General features: G+C 46.0%; 1 protein-coding gene across 1 annotated transcript in view; it reads right to left on the bottom strand.

The window, feature by feature from the left end:
- Positions 1-18486, bottom strand: part of ZNRF3 (zinc and ring finger 3) — a gene marked incomplete at its 5' end in the record, with an annotated part of 153709 nt that extends 135223 nt beyond the window's left edge. Inside the window, one exon of the mRNA XM_084798692.1 lies at positions 18196-18486. Within this exon, the coding sequence (XP_084654818.1) occupies positions 18196-18486 (291 nt within the window). The remainder of the gene's footprint in view (positions 1-18195) is intronic.
- Positions 18487-19996: the final 1510 nt, after the last annotated feature.

Here is a 19996-nt window from a genome sequence, read left to right as displayed (position 1 = left end):
GGATAAAAAAAAAGCTGTTGCATGAGGAAGAACTTTTGCTCCAGTTTTTAAAAAAGAGTGAGACAGAAGAGAAAAAGAAAGCACATACTGAAATGATCTAAAGCTGCCTATAAATATTTTGGAACATCAAAGGCGGTCCTGTTAAATTAAAAATGCTGTCACACAGATAGGAACTAGCCTCTAGCACTGCCAGCTTCAACATGTGAGCCTGTGATCTGAGGAGCAAGGGCTCAGCTCCTCGAGAAATCTGATTCACTAAAGAAAAAAGTGAACAAGCAGTTGAGTTTTAATAAGGGCATTAAATACCTTAGGAATGAGCTAATTAGAGTTTAACTCTTTCAAGATTGTCGGAGCGCTTAAGAATGCTGTAAAGTAAGCTCCCTCCAGAATCTAGTTAAATTGCTCTCGAAACCTGCACCATAAAGAAAGTATTAAAATGGCACCTTAGGACTTCATAACTCCCAACCAGTCAGCCCAGACAAAGCAGGTAGAGGCTATCTGGGAAGCTACAGGATGGGTAATCAAGAACTGTTTTCTGCGTGCTTGTTTAGAGGCAGTACTTTTCTAGTATAGATAAGAGCAAACTTTCATCTGGGTATGTACCCTGTGAGTTTCCCTTAACCCCACAGACTCTGTGGACAGATTTAGGGTGTCAGTCAGATAGGAAGCCCTGTTGACATTAATTGTTCACTTAGACAAACTACACACAAAATTATAGCTGATCCTCCCAGACACACTCAAGGTCACTAACAGAAGTAATGCAACAGTTTTCCTTGCAAATAGCCTCAACCAGAATCCCAAGTAAATAAGACAAGTTTCCTGTCAGTAAAGTGCCATTCTAACAGCAAATCTTTTATCTGGCCTTAAAAGAATGAGTGAAGTACAGTGAAGCATATCCAAGCACCTGGGAGTGAAGGCAAATGGACCAATAGTTTAAGATCATCTTCAGGTACACAGAAGTCCAAAGCCAGCCTGAGCTACAAGAGACCCTGTCTTAAAAATACGCACACCCACAGGGTATCTTTCCATCACCTAGTTTCAAGAACGTGAGAGGTGGGCAGTGATGAAAGTCACCTTCTCCATTCGAGGAGAGGAATGCACTGCCGCCTTTGAGGGTGAGAGCGGAGGGCAGAGGAGAAAGGCAGATTTTAAAAGCCCACAATGCACTCCAATCATTCCCATTTTTAGAAAAAGCCAGTATGTCTAATTTGGGGGGTTAAGATTAATAAAGTGTTTGCTTTGGCAAATTTCATGCTGGATTAAACCAAGTGTTGAAGTCATTTGTGCCTGCCACATAATTAGGCCCACAGAGTGTCCTCAATATACCACAGCTTTCCCAGTGCTCTGAAGGATGAAGAAATGGAGATCCAGAGAAGCAAAGCCCACCTTCTACATGCTGCAGGATTCTGCTCTGACCAGCTTGTTATCAAAGCAGCTGTGACTATCACATGAGTTCTTCACAAGGTTGGGCCCACCAGCATCCCTGCATTAGGAAGTGCCATGAGGCTTGGAAGGCTCTTAAGGGACAGAAGGCTGTGGGCTCATCCCTTCTCAAGGATATATAGGTGTTTTAATAACTAACACGCACGCACACAAACCAAACCAAAGCAGTAAGCAAACAGAAACGCTCTTCCTTGGTGGTGCAGATACCTGTTAAGTTGCTCATGTTCTTGAAAATAACTCTTTAACTCGTGCTCAGTAAGTAGCTAAACTCACTGGTTCACCAACCTAGAACTGGATAGAATTGCCTCTTTGGTCTGTTGTAGCCCCATGCGCCAGTGGTAAATGAAAGCACTTTCAAAAGCCGGGTGTGGTGGCACACGCCTTTAATCCTAGCACTCGGAAGGCAGAGGCAGGTGGATCACTGTGAGTTTGAGGTTAGCCTGGTCTACAAAGTGAGTCTGGGACAGTCAAGGCTACACAGAGAAACTGTCTTGGAAAACCAAAAAACAAAACCAAACCAAAAAAAAAAAAAAAAAAAAGAATGTAGACCCAGGCCGCCTGGCCTCCAGAGAAGGCATAGAGCAGTCTTTCCCTTTATCGAAGGAAACACAGAACTGCAGAACTCTACAGAGCTCGCTCACAATACATTATGAGGAACCTGGCAAACACTGATCCAACAGCTACTAGTACTAATGATGTAGGCATCCTTCCAAGTCTTCAGATACTGCTAGCTAACTGTCATAGTTACCAAGAACTAAAAGGCTTTACATACAAATCAGATTATAGTGCAAAAATTAACTTACAAATGAATGATTAAGACTATGTATTTCCACCAGCCATGGTGGTGCATGTCTTAAATCCCAGCACTCGGGAGGCAGGGGCAGGTGGATCTCTTGAGTTTGAGGCCAGCCTGGTCTACAGAGTGAGTTCCAGGACTGCCAGGGCTATTACATAGAGAACCCCTGCCTTGAAAAACAAAACAAACAAAGTATTTCAGACTGGTTTGACAGTGCACATCTTCAATCCCAGCACTTTGGAAGCAGAGACAGGTGGGTCTCTGAGTTCCAGGACAGCCAGAGCTACATAGTAAGACCCTTTCTCAAAAACCCGAAATAACATAAAATATGTTCCCAAATTCTAAGGATCCCACTCATTAGTCAGCCCAGATTCGAAAATTTGGCACAACATACTTCAAGAAGTAGACAAAGCAGATGCCAAGACTCTACATACTAAATCTCTGACACCCCCTTGTTACCTCTTTCCTCACTTTATATATACAGTTCCCTGGTTTTCTAGGAAGGAACCTCAGAAATCAGAAGCAGCAAACCAGACTGCAAAGAAGTGTTGCAGAAGTGACAACTCATAGTCAAGTGCAACATCAGCCACAGGGAGAGGTACGCCCAGCCTGAGCACTGCACAACTCTGAGGGATGTTTTGCACATCTGTCCTTATCCTAAACCCAAAATAGCTAGCTTCTTGTAATCTGCACAGAGGCCCTTTGGGCAAGGTGTTTCATTCTAATGGAGTGTCAGAGTAGATTCTGTTACAGCAATCCAAGTGGTGATGAGACTTAAGGACAAAAGCCTCCATACACCAAACTGCCTGAGCTGTTGAACCTGGACAGGGTGTAGCCTCCAGTGACTGTCAGCCCTCTTGTAGCAAGTGCTACCTATTCCCTACCTGCACTCTTGGATTCTATCTGGCTTCCTAGGCCTGATCAATTCCCCCTCTGACATTAAGTGCCATGAAGGGCACCATCTGCATTGTAGTTTATCCCAAATCTTAGCTTTCTCTGCCAACATCTAAGATCCCATGTATATATAGCCAGGTCTGGTAGGAGATGCCTGTAATCCCAGCTACTAGGCAGGGTGAGGCAGGAGGATCGACATGCAAGGCCAGCCTTGGTTGCATAATGAATTCCAGGCCACAAAGGTCAAGCCACAGAGACCTTAACTCAAAAAGCATTCCAACTACAGCCATGGTGGTTACTGATACACCAGAAAAGAGAACCAGGAAAGCCTCTGGTGCAGGAGGTAATGGAAGAAATAAAAATAAGGAGCCCGTCCACCCTTTTTCCTGTTCTATCCCCTCTTTTCGCACACACTGATAACTAAGTTAGTGGTACCAGAGGACAAGGATATTGTAGGGGGTGAGAAGAGAGGATTCATAATATTAACTATAGGAGATTCCACATTTACCCCAACAAATAAGACACACATTAATCAGAAAGTCAATTTGATCATTCCCAGATTTGTAAAAGGACAATTAAAACAAGCTTGCAAAAGAAGATTAATTTAATGCTGTCAAGTATGCAAAAAGAATTCCAAGGCTTTCAGGGCTTCAATGACGGCTCACCAGTAAGAGCACTGGCTGTTCTTCCAGAGGCCTGTGTTCAATTCCCAGCACCTACACGGTAGATCACAACCATCTGAAACTCTGGCTCCGGCAGATCTGACATCCTCTTCTGACCCCCAAGGGCAACAGGGATGCACATGGCACACAGATATACATGCAGGCAAAACACTCAAACACATTATATATATGTATATATGTAATCGAATTGATCTCTAAAGCTTTCTGAATCTCTATGAAGGGAATCACTTGACTTGAAATATTCAAAACTATTCTGCCTCCACACCATGAACTGTTTTAGAGTCTCTCTTTCCAAAAAGTAAGTTGGCATGGCAACCAAGGCCAGTCACCATGGTCTCTAACCACATCCGCTGGGGCTTGGCATGCTGAGACGTGTGCCAACTCTGTTGTCTGTAGGGCACTCCTGGCCACAGTATATAGCAAGCTATAATCAAGCTTAAAAAAAAAAAGCCCCACATTTGTATAGAATACAGCTCAACATAAATATTCACTTAATGTGAGAACCTACAGTGATGCAATGTTGAGACTGTAAAATTAACTCTAAGGATCAGGAAATACAAAAGCTACCACTGCCTCTGCAACCTGAAATCACCCGCACTGCACATTCAACACCACAAACCAGTACATATGTGCCCTAGACATTAAAATCTAGTAACACCAAAACTTCAAAACTATGTATTATCTGTTTATTTACTAACTAGAGCAAGGATAGCATTTACTGATGGGCACTGGAACATATCTGGAGAAGACATGCCACAGAAAAGCAGCTATAAAAATCCTTTAACACAACTAAAACACAGCACACTAGATTGCTTCTGAAGTAGTCCTGAAAACACTGATATCCCTGTAACCCACACTATCCCATAAAAAACAGCAAGAGAAACAGAAAAAAGACCTTAGCAAGCCAACAAGAACAATTAAGCAATAACTTCATAATTTTCTGAATATTACAGAGGCCTCACAGAGTGAAAACAATTAAATTGAAATTGAAGTCTAATACATAGTCAACAGACCTCCTTGGAAACACTACTGTCATCCTTTGGGTTTTTTTGTTTGTTTGTTTGTTTGTTTTTTGTTTTTTTGCCTACCGCACTATCCCTCAACAGAGTTTCTCTATATAACAGCCCTTGATGTCCTGGACTCACTCTGTAGACCAACCTAGCTTAGCACTAACAGAGATCGGCCTGCCTCACCTCCTGAGTGCTGAGATTAAAGGCGTGTGCCACCATGCTCGGCCTGCCATCCTCTGACTAAGGTCTATGACATCTTCCAAAGGGGCAAAAATGTTTGAAGGAGCATACAGCATACATATAAGGACTCACATATAGCTGCTAATGGCAGGTCACTCAGGAGCAGTTTCCCCAAAGTAATAGGTTTTGTTGTTGTTTTTAAGCTTAGTGAGTAAATAACACTAAAATATCATACTAATTTAAATAAATACATCCTTAAAGTCTAGAGTCAGGCTGAGATGCTTGCTTCTCAAACAAGTTCACAACACATGCCCAAGGCAGTCACATTCTAGGCTGGGAGGAGATAGAGGGTGTCAAAGACAGCACAAGCAAAGTGGAGGGTTTATTTGGATAATGATTGGTTTTTGTTTGTTGGTTGACTGGCTTTGACATAGCTAGCCTCAACTCATGAGCTTTCTCCTGCAACATCCTTCATGCTAGGATCACAGGAAAATGCTACCATGCCCAGTAAGGTGAAATTATTTTAAGAGTCTGGTCTACCCCAACTATTTGGAATAGCCTAGGACACACCCATGTCTAAAAACTGCTTATGAATAGTTTCTACAGTCACGGACAGTTCTCTGTCACAGGCTGTCTTTTCCTACACTAACATTCCCCTTTCCATGCTATCCCAAAGTACTACATCTAGAAGCGTTTCAGTTCAGTAATTATCTTAAAGTTGTGCACGCAAAGCACAAAGGGATGGAATGTTCTGGCTTAAAGGCCATGCCAGTGGGGCTAGAAGGCACTCAATGGGAAGGACTAGAAGTTTTGGTTTCACCTGGGAGCTAGGAGAGGGTTTTAAAAAAAAAATCGAAGGGGCAGGAATGCTGACACACAGATGTTTTCAGCAGGAGGGCAATGGGCAGGACAGCACAGGTGAAAGCAAGCCCAGGACCCATCCTTCCTACAACAGCAATCAAGGATTTTTGACCAAGGGCTGATGTGATCAGAAGTTACTGCAGTAAGATAAATGTGGTGGGAAGGGAAAGGAAGGGAGTAAGAGGAGACTTAGACATTATAGGTCAAAACATGAGGTCAGAACTGGAAAGATGGTTCAGCAGTTAAGAGATGCACCAGTGTTGCAGAGGGTTCCTAGCAGGCACCTCAGGCAGCTCATTAGCTCCAGGGGATTTGACAGCTCCAGCCTCCAAAGGCATATGCACACATGCACTCACCAACAAGAACACATAATTCAAAATAATAAAAATCTATCTTTTTTTTTTTTTTTTTTTTTTTTTTTTTTTTTTTTTTTTTTTTGGTTTTTCGAGACAGGGTTTCTCTATGTAGCCTTGGCCATCCTGGACTCACTTTGTAGACCAGGCTGGCCTCGAACTCACAGCGATCCGCCTGCCTCTGCCTCCCGAGTGCTGGGATTAAAGGCATGCGCCACCACGCCCGGCAAATCTATCTTTTTTTAAAGATTTATTTGTGTATATATGCACTCTATTTGCATGTACGACCACATGCCAGAAGAGGGCATCAGATTTCATTATAGATGGTTGTGAGCCACCATGTGGTTGCTGGGAATTGAACTCAGGACCTCACGATGAGCAACCAGTGCTTTTAACAGCAGGGCCATCTCTCCAGCCCCTAAAAATATATCTTTAAGCCAGGCGTGGTGGCGCGCGCCTATAATCCCAGCAGTTGGGAGGCAGAGGCAGGTGGATCACTGTGTGTTTGAGGTTTAACAGAAGTAGTAAAGTCAACAGGAGGCAGGGCAAGCCAAACATCATCCTGAGGACACCTTTTGCAGTGACTTAATCCCAAACTAACTTGATTTACACTTTGAAAGTTTTGCTAATCAAGCCTGCAACATTCTTTACATGCAACTAGCCTGTCTGCTCACCATCTACTCCAAGACTGAGGTATTTTTAAAAAGAGGCCAAGTTTCTGTGTACCCAGTAATAGTCTTGGGGGGGGGGTTCCAAAAAACTGATAAAATACACAATGTCAAGTGCACTTAAAGAAAAATGCACATTAGGTATAAAGAAAAGTATTTTGTGTCAAGTATAGACAAGCTCTGGCAACCAAGACCCCCTTAAATGGTAGAATGCCTTCTAGAGCAGAATCCACTCCCAGAAGAGAAGAATAAAGACAATAAAAGTCAAAGTGCACTAGGGACCCTAAAGCTTCAGGCTCATTAGAGATTTCCTGGAACTGAGCCAAAGTAGAACCCTGTTCTAAGAAAGAACACTGTAAGGGAGCCCTCAGCCCAACCTCTCTTAAACCCTTATTCACAGTTCCCTTTTGCTAAAGGAGAAATGGGTCATAACATGTACAAGGCAACTTTAGTGTATCTCTTGTAACTAAAAGAAAGCAAAACCAGGCCGGGTGTGGTGGCACACTCCTTTAATCCCACCCAGCACTAGGGAGGCAGAGGCAGGCTGATCTCTGTGAGTTCAAGACCAGCCTGGTCTACAAATCCAGGATAGGCAAGGCTATACAGAGAAACTCTGTCTCAGAAAAAGGAAGGGAGGAGGGAGGGAGGAAGGGAGGAAGGGAGGAAGGGAGGAAAGAAGGAGAACCTGAACATGGTGACTCATGCCTATGATCCCAGTACTTGGGAGACTGAAGCAGGAGGACTGCTACGAGTTTAAGGTGAGCCTGAGCTACACTGTAAATCCCAAGGCAGCGTGGATTATAGAGTAAGACATAAACTCAAAAAATAAAAATAAAAACAAGGCTGGAGCGCTGGCTGAGCAGTTAGGAGCACTGGCAGCTCTTACAGAGGGTTCATTTCCTAGAACTCACTCGGTGGCTGGTAGCCATCTGCACCAGTCCCAAGGGACCTAATACCCTCTTCTGAAACTCAGAAGACACCAGGCGCCCACATGCATGCAGGCCTTTTTTTTTTTTTAAGCAGAGGATGGGGGAAGAAGATCCCTACAAACAGGCTAAATGGCTCCAAGATTTCAATCTCACAAAACTCCAATAATGGGTTGAGAATTTAGCTTAATGGTAGAGTCCTTAGGGTCCTCAGTTAAATGCCCAGTCCTATAAGGATAGAAAAATGGGAGGGAAGGAAAGGTAGAGGAAAAAAGATAATCCAAAACAAATAGTGGGTATGCCTATAATCCCCATACTTGGGAGGAAAAAGCTAGGTCAGGAATTTGAAGTCCTCCTCTGCTACATCGCGAGTCCCAGTTAGAGACCAGCCTGACTTACAGTAAGACTGTCCCAAAAGAGAGAGAGAGAGAGAGGGAAGGAGAGGGGCCATGTACACGTGTGCGCACACGCACTCACTCCAGCCGGGCGTGGTGGCCCGAGCCTTTAATCCCAGCACTTGGGAGGCAGAGGCAGGTGGATGTTGTGAGTTCAAGGTAGGACATCTGTAGCACCAGCACTAGGGATGGGAGGATCAGGAGTTTGAGGCTAGCCTTGGCTATGGGGTGTAAGTAGTGGTTTTGGGGGGGAAAGGAATACTTCTGGTCACATTAGGGCCAGTGAGGCTTTCTCCAAGAACACAGTATGGGGTTCCTGGGGTCCAGTGATGGAAATGTAACACACACCTTTAGAATATAACTTCAGAAGTTCCAGAGACAGAAAGGCTTACAAAGTCCATCACAGGCTGGACAACTCATAGGGACTTATGAACTGGATGGTTCCCGACCCACTCAAAGAAGAGCTGGTCCTCTACTATGGGACTATGACCTGGTGTTGCCAGGTGTTGCCATTTCTCACTAAGAGCTAGTACAATTTCTAGACATTTAAGGAAAACCACTTTTCTTTTCTGGTTTTTTGAGACAAGGTCTCTCTCTGTGTTAGCCTTGGCTGTCCTGGAGTCACTTTGTAGTCCAGGCTGGCCTCGAACTCACAGCGATCCTCCTGCCTCTGCCTCCCGAGTGCTGGGATTACAGGCGTGCGCCACCACGCCTGGCTGGAAAACCACTTTTCTAGAAGTTGCTTCAGCCCACAGATCTGCTTTACAAACACACTCCTGAGTGGCTGATGCTTGACTCTATCTGCTTACCAATAACTGACAATTCCAAGTGTCTCTTAGAATTCAAGGTCAGATTCCTTTGGCCTTCACTGAACCCACATTGCTCATAAGCAGAGAGCTACTCAATGATAAACAGGCCTAGAAGAAAACATCCAAGGCAACAGCACCCACTGAGTACCAAGCTCCCGCATCCTGTAGTCTCCAAACCTCCAAGCTCAGCCAATTTGGAGTGCACAGCCACCTTGCCCCTGCCCAAGAGGAGCACGACCTGCAGCTCCAGAATCAAGCTCACAGACACCCGTAAGGGAAGCACTCAGAGGCCACCAACAGCACAGACTTCATGCAGAACCAGCTAACTCTCAGAATGCCAACAGGGAAAAGAGCCACATTTGCTATTTACTAAACGACAGGAACATTCAGATTTCCTCCTTAGCAAGTTCTGGTTTATTTATACTACTTTTAAAGAAACATATATGTACCACAAGTTCCTGTTCGCCACACATGTTGACTGGTAAGGTATAAACTAAAACAAGCCTTCTGCAGAGCAATCTGAACATGTCTGCAAGAACCTCTTAAGGATCTCCCTGATAGTATGACTTATAACAGAAAACAGTAACTTGTGACATGGTCTCTGAAAATGTTTCGGAATATTTTGTTGTTGTTTTGTTTTTCGAGAAAGGGTTTCCCTGTGTAGCCTTGGCTGTCCTAGACTTTCTTTGTGGACCAGGCTGGCCTCGAACTCACAGTGATCCACCAGCCTCTGCCTCCTGAGTACTGGGATTATAGGCGTGCACCACCACGCCTGTCTTGTTTCAGAATATTTAATAGCAACTAAATACTCAAAGTAGACAAAGGCCTATCACCACTATGCTTTTCCAATTTTCCTTAAAATCTCAATCAGTTCATAGGGAAACCAATACATAAATAAGCTTTTCTTTTTCATAAATTTCTGTATTTCTCAAGTATTTTATAATAAAATTTTATTTTGTGTGTGTGATAGATACTTGTACATGTTCTTAAATTTGTACAAGTACATGGAAGCCAGATGTCAACATTGGGGTGGTGTCTTCCCCAGTTACTCTCCATTTTCTCTGAGACAAGGTTTCATCTATTCAGCTAGGCTGGCCTGTGAACTCCAGGAATCTGCCTGTCTCTCCTTGCCGGCACTGGGATTACACATACAAGGCGTGCTGTGCATCCAAGCTCAGATCCTTGTGCTTGCATGGCAAACACTTTACCAACTAAGTCATCCCCCCAGTCTCATAAAATCTGTGTTTCAATCAGCCCTTATGGGACCAGATGGGATCTTTACATGTACTGAAAATCTAGCCATCCTTACTCTTACAGTTTCAAAATGCAACAGCCCTCAGGAGGCCAGAAGTTATCATTCCAACATTTTCTCATCAGACTTCTAATGTCATCAAAGTTTACTTTCACCCAGTCAACTCACATATTCAGTTTCTAAATAACCATATCACCCTGGCTGCTGAACAGAGAAGGGAATTAATATCAACTCTTACAATGTCTTAAGAGTAATAATATAAAAGGCTCTCCTTTGAACCACAATGGGCCTGCTGACCTTGTTCTTTTCACATTATCGTAAGTCAACAGAGCTGCTAAAAGCAAGATTTTAAGACATCTAGTTCAGCCTACAAACAGAACAAAGAGCCTCCACTCTTTGCCTCCTACCTTTCTGTCAGACAGGTACAAAGGCACTTCTCCACAAAAGGTTTATCAGCATTAACCTCAAAGATAGGTAAAAATTAGTTGAAAAGGGCCAGATTGCTCAAATCCCACATACCATGCTGTACCATACAACGGCTTGCCTAGCCCAAACTCAGCACCAGAACCAAACTCTCCCAGAGACCCCGCAGTACCCTATAGGCCCTGTCCAGGGTCTTGTGAACACAGGGCACTGCTTAATTCTGCCAATAAAAAAAGCAGGGACAGTCCACAGCCTCGGGTTCTTGCAGTCTTTTAATCAACAGGCAATGTACATGGCACATACTCTCCCTGAAGAAAGTGGTTCTGACTCCTGAATGGCTCTGAAAAGTCAGCCACAGAAAGGAGGTGTGTCTCCCATCAGACGTCCCTCTAAAGGCCAGGCTGCGGCAGCCACTCCAGCCCTGCCAGCAGACCACAGCAGCGTAAGTGCCATCAAGAGACAGCTAGATACTTCAGTCACTGTCTTCATAACTTGGCAGCCTGGCTCTAGGAAAAAAAAAGTTGGAATGAGCTTTCTTTGATTGTGGGAGCTGGAGAAAGTGACAAGAAAGAAACATTTATCTGATTGCTAGGGGGTTTTCTCCGTTGAAATTACAAACACATTTCTCAGCCAATGGTTCTAAGTTTAAACCCAAATCTGAATTCCAACATCAGTCCACACAACCTTATCACAAAACAGTGCCATGTGAGGCAGCCTCAGGAAAACAAAATATGTCTCAGGATCAGTAAGATGGGTTTGAATCTGATCTGCTACCGACCTGCTCAGTGACTGTCACGGGTGACTTTACCACTTTGCTACTGACTTCCTAATGTAAAAACCGCCATCAACCATGTCTTTTAAAATCAAAACAAAGCACTTACATGGCAAGCATTTGAACATTAGTAGCTTTTGTTTGGCTTGGGTTTTGCTGTCCTACACACACACACACACACACACACACACACACACACACACACACACACACACAAAGACAGGGTTTCTCTGTGGAGCCTTGGCTGTCCCGGACTTGCTTTGAAGACCAGACTGGCCTCGAACTCACAGAGTTCTGCCTGCCTGTCTCCCAGGTGCAGCACAGCACCTGGTTTGCTTGTTCTTGTTGCCTTTTGTATGTCTCACTATGCTGTACAGGTTAGCCTGAGACTCCTGACTCCTGCGATCTTCCCGCCTTAGTCTCCTAAGTATTTGGAATAAGAGATGTGCGCCCAAAGACACAGTGCCGGGCTGCGTTAGCAGCTACTTCTTGTATGTGTGCGCACATGTTAGATGTGACTTTGAGTATCAGAGGTCAATGTTGGGTACCTCCTCAGCTGCCCTCTATCTTAGTTTTTGAAACAGGGTCTCTCCCTGAACCTAGAGCTTGTTGATTCAGTTCACCTGGCTGACCAACAACCCCAAACCTTCCCAGCACAGAGAGCACAAGCATGTACCCCTGCACAGCTTCTCACTGGGTCCTGCGGATCTGAACTCAGGTCCCCAGGCTTACACTACAGGCGCTTTACCCACTGAGCCATCTTCTCAGTCCCTGGTGGCCACATTATTGTTTTGTTTCGTTTTTTGAGACAGCGTTTTTCTGTGCAGTTCTGGCTGTCCTGGAACTCAATCTATTGACCAGGCTGACCTCAAACTCAAGATATCCACCTGTTTCTGCTGAGATTAAAGGCATGTACCATCACTGCCTGGCTTCCTGATAGCTACTTTTTAAAAACTTTGCCAGAGAACAATACTAAAAAGAAAATTTTAAGTTAACCAGGAGAAAAGCAACACTTACACTCAATATATAACTAAAGAATGTCTGGTTTTCCTTATTTAATCATAAGCTATATTTTTTGCACCTGCTCTTCCATGAGACAATTCCCAGTGGTACCAGTGTGAACAGAGAGGCTCTAAGCCTGGCAGTTGGAGGAATTAAATGTTAATCATGGTTGTCCCTACCCTTGCCAGAGGTCCCAAACAAGGCACTCCACCTTTCCAGCCTTGCATTAAACCTAGTGCATTAAAGTGGTGGCGCATGTCTTTAATCCCAGCACTCGGGAGGCAAAGGCAGGTGGATCGCTGTGAGTTCAAGGCCAGCCTGGTCTACAAAGCGAGTCCAGGACAGCTAAGGATACACAGAGAAACCCTGTCTCAGAAGAAGAAAAAATCTAGTGCATTAAAGCATTATATTTGGTTCTTTTGTTTTCTTCCATTGCTGGGGATGAAACCCAGGGCTTTGCTCATGGTAGGCAAGTGCTCTGTACCACTAAGCTGTATGTCTTAGCCCACACACTTGGTTCTTTGACTACGAAGACTTGTCTCCCTGAGATCTGGGCCCAGCAGAAGGCAGGAGCTGCTCTGCAGCTATTCCACTTCGCTTCGTGATGAATGGGAGAAAGAAACTTGTCTAACCCTCTGCTATCTCACATCCTTCATTTCCATCTCTTCTTGCACTTCATCTAAATGCAGGAAATCTCCTGAGTGGTTACTTTTTCCTCTCCCAAGGATGACAGAGAACTAGCAGGACACAGATGCACAAATTCAGCTGGGATATAGAGGCCTATGAACATGACGGTGCAGTTCTGTGAAGAAAACAAACAAACAAAAACAACAAAACTCAGCTGGGCAGGGTTATTGCTCATCTGTGCATGAGCCTATCTCAGAGGACTGCAGCACTGCAGTTATTCTTTACAGGACAGGGTTCTGATAGCCCTCTATCAAATAAATATGTTCAATGGAGGTTTGCAAAGCTGCAGAGTTCCCGCCAACTCCTGCCAGACTGAGTGACCTATTTCCCTCACTCAACTTTTTTGTTGTTGTTGTTGTTTTCTTAAACTTTTATGTGAAGGGCACGTGTGCCACAGGGTCTATGCAGAAGTCACAAGACAACTTTCAGGAGTTGGTTCTCTTCTACCTTGTGTGTTTCAAAATTCAAATTTAGCTCCTTAAGCTGGACAGCAAGTACCTTTGTCCACTGAGCTATCTTTTAGGCCCTCTATTCAAATCCTTAGTGCTGAGCCAGTCACAAACGAGTACTAGATGGAACGTCTCTTTTCCTCTTGAGAAGCTATCAGGAAAATGAACACACCCATTCACAAGAATGTATGAATAATTTGGGGGGAGGGGGTGTCACAGGCCTGAAAGAACTCCAATACAAATTATGAGAAATTAGATTTGAATTAAATGCCAAAATCCTAACAAGGACAGGCCACAGTTTCAGTTCAGGCTTTATTATTTGCTAGCTATCAGGTTAGAGAAACAAACTTGCCTCTCTTGGCCCTAGTTTCTCCCTCTGTAAAACATAAACAGTAGTATCTAATTCTTTCTTTTAATGAGTTATTTATTCATTTACTTTACATGTACTTTATGGTATTTTGCTTGCATGTATGTCTGTGTGAGGGTACCAGATTTCCTGGAACTGGAGTTATAGACAATTGTGAGCTGTCATGTAAGTGCTGGGACTTGAACCCGAGTCCTCTGGAAGAGCAACCAGTGCTCTTAACCCCTGAGTCATTTCTCCAGCCCTAGTATCTATTTCTTTATGAATGGAAGGATGAAATGAGTAAGTGTGATGTGCTTGATCCCATGCACACACAAAAAGGTACATCAATGGAGCCATGGCTGCTTCCTCCACACTCTTACTCTATCGTCAGTCAGAACCACTGGTAATTCCCATGAGATTTCAGGGTATAAAAACAGAGAAGAGATCCTAGGAATTTACCAGCCTCCCCCTGCCCCCCCCCAACAATGAAATGCTTGCTTTTAACCTATAAAGGACCATCTGACAAGATGGTCGGCAGGCCCCTTCTGTGTAAATCCAAGTCAGCTGTCAGCGTGCAATTGTTCTATTAGGCCAAGTCAATTTTTGGAGGCCGGCCTATTAGGTTAACTTCAAATGGAGATGAAAAGAAAGTGCTTGATCAAATGCTGAACTGTAAAAACACACTGACAGGGAAACAAGGCAGAGGAATTAGCCTCCTACAATTATTCTCTGTGATACCTTTAGTTCCCCAGCCTACCTAATCACCACGCAGCTCTCCTTTCACGCTTTAACAGCTAACAGAACTTCCTTAGTTCTTCATGAAGTCCATCAACCATTTAACCTGGGAGCCAGAGTAACCGACTTTAAGACTGCACAGAACCAGTCATTCTAACTCCTTCTACAAGTGAACTTCTCAGTGTTTATAACTATTTGACCTCAATGGGAGAAATAGGCATTTCCACTTTAAAAGTCTTTCATTTCTAGCAATGCAAATTTTCTTGTTTGTTTAACCAGTCTACACACCACTAGCCAGTGTTTAATCAGGCCCCTTATTTAACCAACCATGTGGACTGCACACCAAGTTTTAAAGTTTCAGATAATAATTTCATTAATATCAACATACTGGTTTAAAGATGAAATATGTACCAGTACATCTAAAAGCTATTTAAAGGTCCATACTTCAACACTACAGTTAAAGTATAATTCTTCTAGCACTTAACTGTATGTATGCCTGACCTGCTTCAATGCAAACAGGCTCTAATGCTGCATGATAATAAAAGCAGAAATTTCATACTCAAATATGTCTGGTCACAATTTTCACAACTGGAAATACCAAAATAGAAAGAAAAAAAAATCAAAACAGACACAAACAACCCTGTCTTCATACAGACTAAACTAATGACCTTGGGATAGTTATTTACAGCTAAAATACACCAAGGTCTGAATTACTAGCCCCACTCCTAAGCAAACACACTCACCCAGGCTTCCTCCTACCCTAACCAATGCAAAAGACTGAACAAGTATTCTAACTAGAAGTCCCTGGGCTGACCATAAGGTACCTATTGTGTGTACACACACACACACCACACACACACACACACACACACACACACACACACACACACTCCTTCTAACCCCACCCCCACCCCATTGGCAAGTAATAGGGGAAAAAAATCAGTACTGCAAGATATTTCTTAAAATGTTTAAAGAGGACTTTTCAAACAGCTTCTTTCTCCTCTTCCCAATTAAGAACAATATTGTAGAGAGCCACACTGGGAATAACAAAAGCAATGCTACAAGCTACTATTGAGCTCTGGTTATCAGAAAATAAAATGGAAGATCAAGACACATTAAAGAGCAAATCATGAAGTTTTTCAAGTGATAAAACAAAAGGTGGTTTTCGAAATTTCAGTGAGTACTTAGAAAACACAATTAATCTGAAATTAAAAACTGGCTTTGCCTCTTCTACACTCTTAATGCACATACTCTAGTTATATTCACTTTCAGCAGTCCTAAAACACTGACCTTCCTTACAAGACTTACTTCAGGGCCGGTAGGCAGGAGCCACAACAGTCCCTTCAGTCTGGCAGCAGTCACAGAACTAATAAAAGAATGCCAGCCTATGTACACACACACAGTTCTGAAAGCCACACTGTGCTTGTCTGTGGACACAGAGTTCAACACACTGACGACCACAACAAAGTTATTAAAACTATAGAGTGTACCAAGGACTAACCATTTACTCAGAGAGCTCAGATAAGCCCATCAATAGTAGTGCAGTTATAAGGGAATTAAGGACACCATTAGTGATTGCTTAACAGGTAAACTTATTAAATACCATTTAAGTCGGGGTTTTTTCCCTTAGCGATTGTTGACTTAATTTGGAAGGGAGGTGGTAGCCTAGTAGGCTACAAAAGAGTTAGATAAGCGCTTCAAAAACTTTTCAAGAGAACAGAGTCCTTCTGCCAAAGTCACACATTATCTCTCTACTTGTCAGGATAAAATAGTTACAAATGGTGTGTTTAAACTGCTAATTTTGTATTAAATGGTGGGCCCACGAATATCTGCACAGCACAGCACTATGCATAATGGATAGCTAGCCAGACAAACTACCACAGAGAATGGCTCAAGTTTAAACACTGCAGATAAAAATCTCAAACTTCAAAAGTCTCCTTCAAAAACTGAAGTGCCACGTTCAAACATACTCCCCCTCAGCTGCCACCCCCACCAAAGGCTGTAAATCAAACATTTCTAAAGCCATCAGGGAACAGTGAAAGCCTCAAAGAAAAACAAGGAGTCACAAGAAGCAAGATTTAAGACTCAAAACTATTCTTAAAGCATGCAATAGAAATACTTAGGTATCTTCAGCAAAGCATTCGCTCTAAAGCTTGTGTTAATGACAGTAGCACTAACGTTATAAGGGGGAGGAGGGGGAGGGGCAAGAAGCCCCAGAGCATTTAGCAACATTTGTAGTCACAGAAATCGGTCCATTTCACTTTCTATTGATTGGATGGGAAATAAGAGCACCATAGAACAATGCTTTTTTTTTTTTTAATCACAGGCATAGGACCTCCTCCAGCTGTGGGAGGACACACACCTTTAAGGAGTCACAAAGTACTGGCAACTCAAAAGCTCCTGGGTGCAGCTTCACCCTTCTGTCTATCTACACTCATAGGGGCTATGGAGTCATTCCACGCAGTCCCTTTTCTCTTCATAATACACCCAAGTGCAAAGCACTGAAGATCCAAGCTACAGGCCTCTACAGTCCCAAAAGACTCAAAGCCAAGCCAACCGCATCAAATCACCCCTCCAGAGGTGCGCCTGCTAACAGCCGTAAGTGCGCTGGCCCTAGAACAAGTTGATAAAAATCGTGGTCGAGGGAGCGGGAAATCTATGCAGCTATCCATCCGCAGAGACTTCAGTTGAGAGTCCCTCCTCAAAGCCTGGGGACAGCTTAGAGCTCTCCCGAGCCAGCTTCCTTTGGAACGCAGACCTTTTTTTTTTTTTTTCCATTTAGAGCAAGGTGGAGGAGGCCCTGTCAGTGAGAGACCCTGGCCTCTTCTTGCAGGCCTCTTCTTTATTAGTCCTTGACCCAGGGGCGAGCCTGCGGTCTCTCTCATCCCCTGTAATCTGAGGCACGCAGCAGCGAAGGCTGCCTTCCACCGACACTACAGTGCACCCCCAATTCCCACCCCGCAGCCAGCTCCGCCTGCACCCCCTTCCTGCTGCTGCCTGTCCAGGGCCCTGCCAGACGGTTAATGTCCAGGTAAGGCTGGCAGTAGATCCCCGCGAAAAGAAACCTGAAGATGTGCACCCCGGCAACCTGGTCGCCCCGAAAACAGAGCAAACCTCGATGGAAAGCAAAGCCCTGCGCTCCATCCCTTCAATTCTCGCCTTTGCAAAGTTGGCATTCAACAGGTAGTTCCCGGGACTTTCACCTGAGGGAGGAAAAACGTCCCGCCAACTCCAGAGTGCCGCCCCGGCGCCCATGCCCAGCCCAGCGTCCCCACCCCCACCCCGGCGCGGTGCACCCACCGGAGGAGGCCGAGCCCCCACGTGCGCTCGCCCCAGCCGCCGTGCCCCGGAGGCCGCGTCCCGCCCGCCAGCCCGCCCGCCCGGGAGGGATGCCGCCGGGCTCCGCGCCTCCCCCCCGCCCGCCCGCCCGCCCGCTAGCCCGCGGCGGGGTCGGCGGGCGCAGCCCCCGGAGCCATCTTGTGGCGACGGAGCGCGGGGCCCGGGTGGCTACCTGCACGATCTCGCCCTCGGCGCTGAGCATGGCCCCGGCCCGCGAGAAGCGGCCCGTGAGGCCGGTGGTGTGGGTGGTGTAGTCGCCGCTCGGGCTCGACTCGAACAGCACCACCTCCACGAACGCCGTCTCCTTGGCCCGCACCGCGCCGGGCCCCGCGGCCGCCAGCAGCAACCCGAGAAGCAGCGGCAGCGGCGGCGGCGGCGGCAGGCGACGGCCGCGGGGGCCGCGGCGGAGGCGACGGCGGCGGCGGCCCGGGGCCCCTGGGCGCCCGCCCGAGCGTGGCCTCATGGTCCTGCGGCGGGAGGGCGCGGAGGGCGGGCGCGGCCGGGCATAGTCGCGGGCCGGCGGAGGACCGAGCGCGGGCGGTCGCCTCACAGCACCATCGCGGCGGCGGCGGCGGCGGCTTTGTGGGTCGCAGGCTCCGCTCCGCTCCCCGGGCCGTCGCGCCGCGGCCCTTTCATCTGCTCCACGTGAGGGGTTATCCCCGCCCCCGCAGCGTCGTGACCCGCTCTCCCCTCCCTCCCCGCGCTCCACCGCGGCCACCTCTGAGGGGAGCGGGTAGGCGGGGCGGGCGCGCCTGCGGCGAGAGGCGGGGCCCCGGGGCCTCGCCCGCACCGCCCCACCGACCGAGTCCCGCCCCGACTCACAGTCTGAGCCACGCCCCTCCACCCTTGCTCCTCCCCGGTCGTCCTCTGGGCCACGCCCTTTCCTCCTCGCTCCGCCCCCTCATCTGTGCTCCGCCCTCCTCGGCGGACATTTCTCCTGGCAGTTGCAGGAGTTAAGTAAGGCGTAAGGTCCTCAACCTGTTCCCCGGGCCCGCTCGGTGCGCCCTGCTCTAGTGCGGGAGTTAGAGCCATCGGGGCGTGGAAGGATGCTACATCTGGCGTTACTGGCCACTCGCACTCGGTGCTCGCCTTCACCACTTCCATGGAACGCGAAAGGCCCCCGGCCGTCACTGGCGCTTTGCATCCCGCCGGGACACGTCCAGTTCTTGCGTGGGTGTCGCTTAGACAGTTACCCTCAACCAAAGGAGTGAGGACAGGTGGCAGAGAACTCGAAGAAGTTATCTCGATTCTAATGGAGTTCACCTTTCTGCAGCCCTGGAGATAATCTCTTAACACTCCCTTCAAAAGAAATTCTGAAACGTTTTGAGTCTCACCACGTGCAGAAGGGCTGAAGAGTCCAATACGCCTAATGCACAGACTGCTAGGCTGCCAAACATACCAAATACACGTGCTCTGAACCCAGACGTTCCCAGTCACCCAGAAGATAAACTTTTAATTCCTTTTCCCTTATTGGAACAGGCTTTTCCTTCCTCAGCAAGTCTATGAGAATGAAAACCCTCCTTTAAAAGCCACATTCAATTTCTGCCTCCTCAGTCAGTCTTCCCTTCCTGACCTGAATGGCCTTGTTTAAATATTTGCAAATATTTGGTTAGGGTGATCTGCTTCTACTTGCTCCCACACCCAAAATATTAAGACAAAAAAGAAAAGCCATTGAGAGTTTCCTTGAGTAATCAACTCCTGGAGGTTACAGTTTAAACCGAAAAGGAATGTTTTGCCAACGTGTTGAATAGAAAATACAATTGAAAAGAAATTCACAGAACTGTGTTACCGTATTTGGGCCACCCAAAGCTTCTGCACAGAAGGAACCTGACAAAGCAAGGAGTCATTCGTTTCCCCAAGCCAAGCTTAACCAGTGCACACTGCACGGGAGCACGGATGGGAGCACTATCAGTTCCAAGGATTCGTAATTCACCCACCAATGCACAACCCAGTGTTTAAGGGGAGGGCAATTA

This window comes from Acomys minous (assembly GCF_964271855.1).
Source record: "Acomys minous genome assembly, chromosome: 10".
NCBI classification, from domain to species: Eukaryota; Metazoa; Chordata; class Mammalia; order Rodentia; family Muridae; genus Acomys; species Acomys minous.
This window is presented reverse-complemented; position numbering and strand designations above follow the sequence as displayed.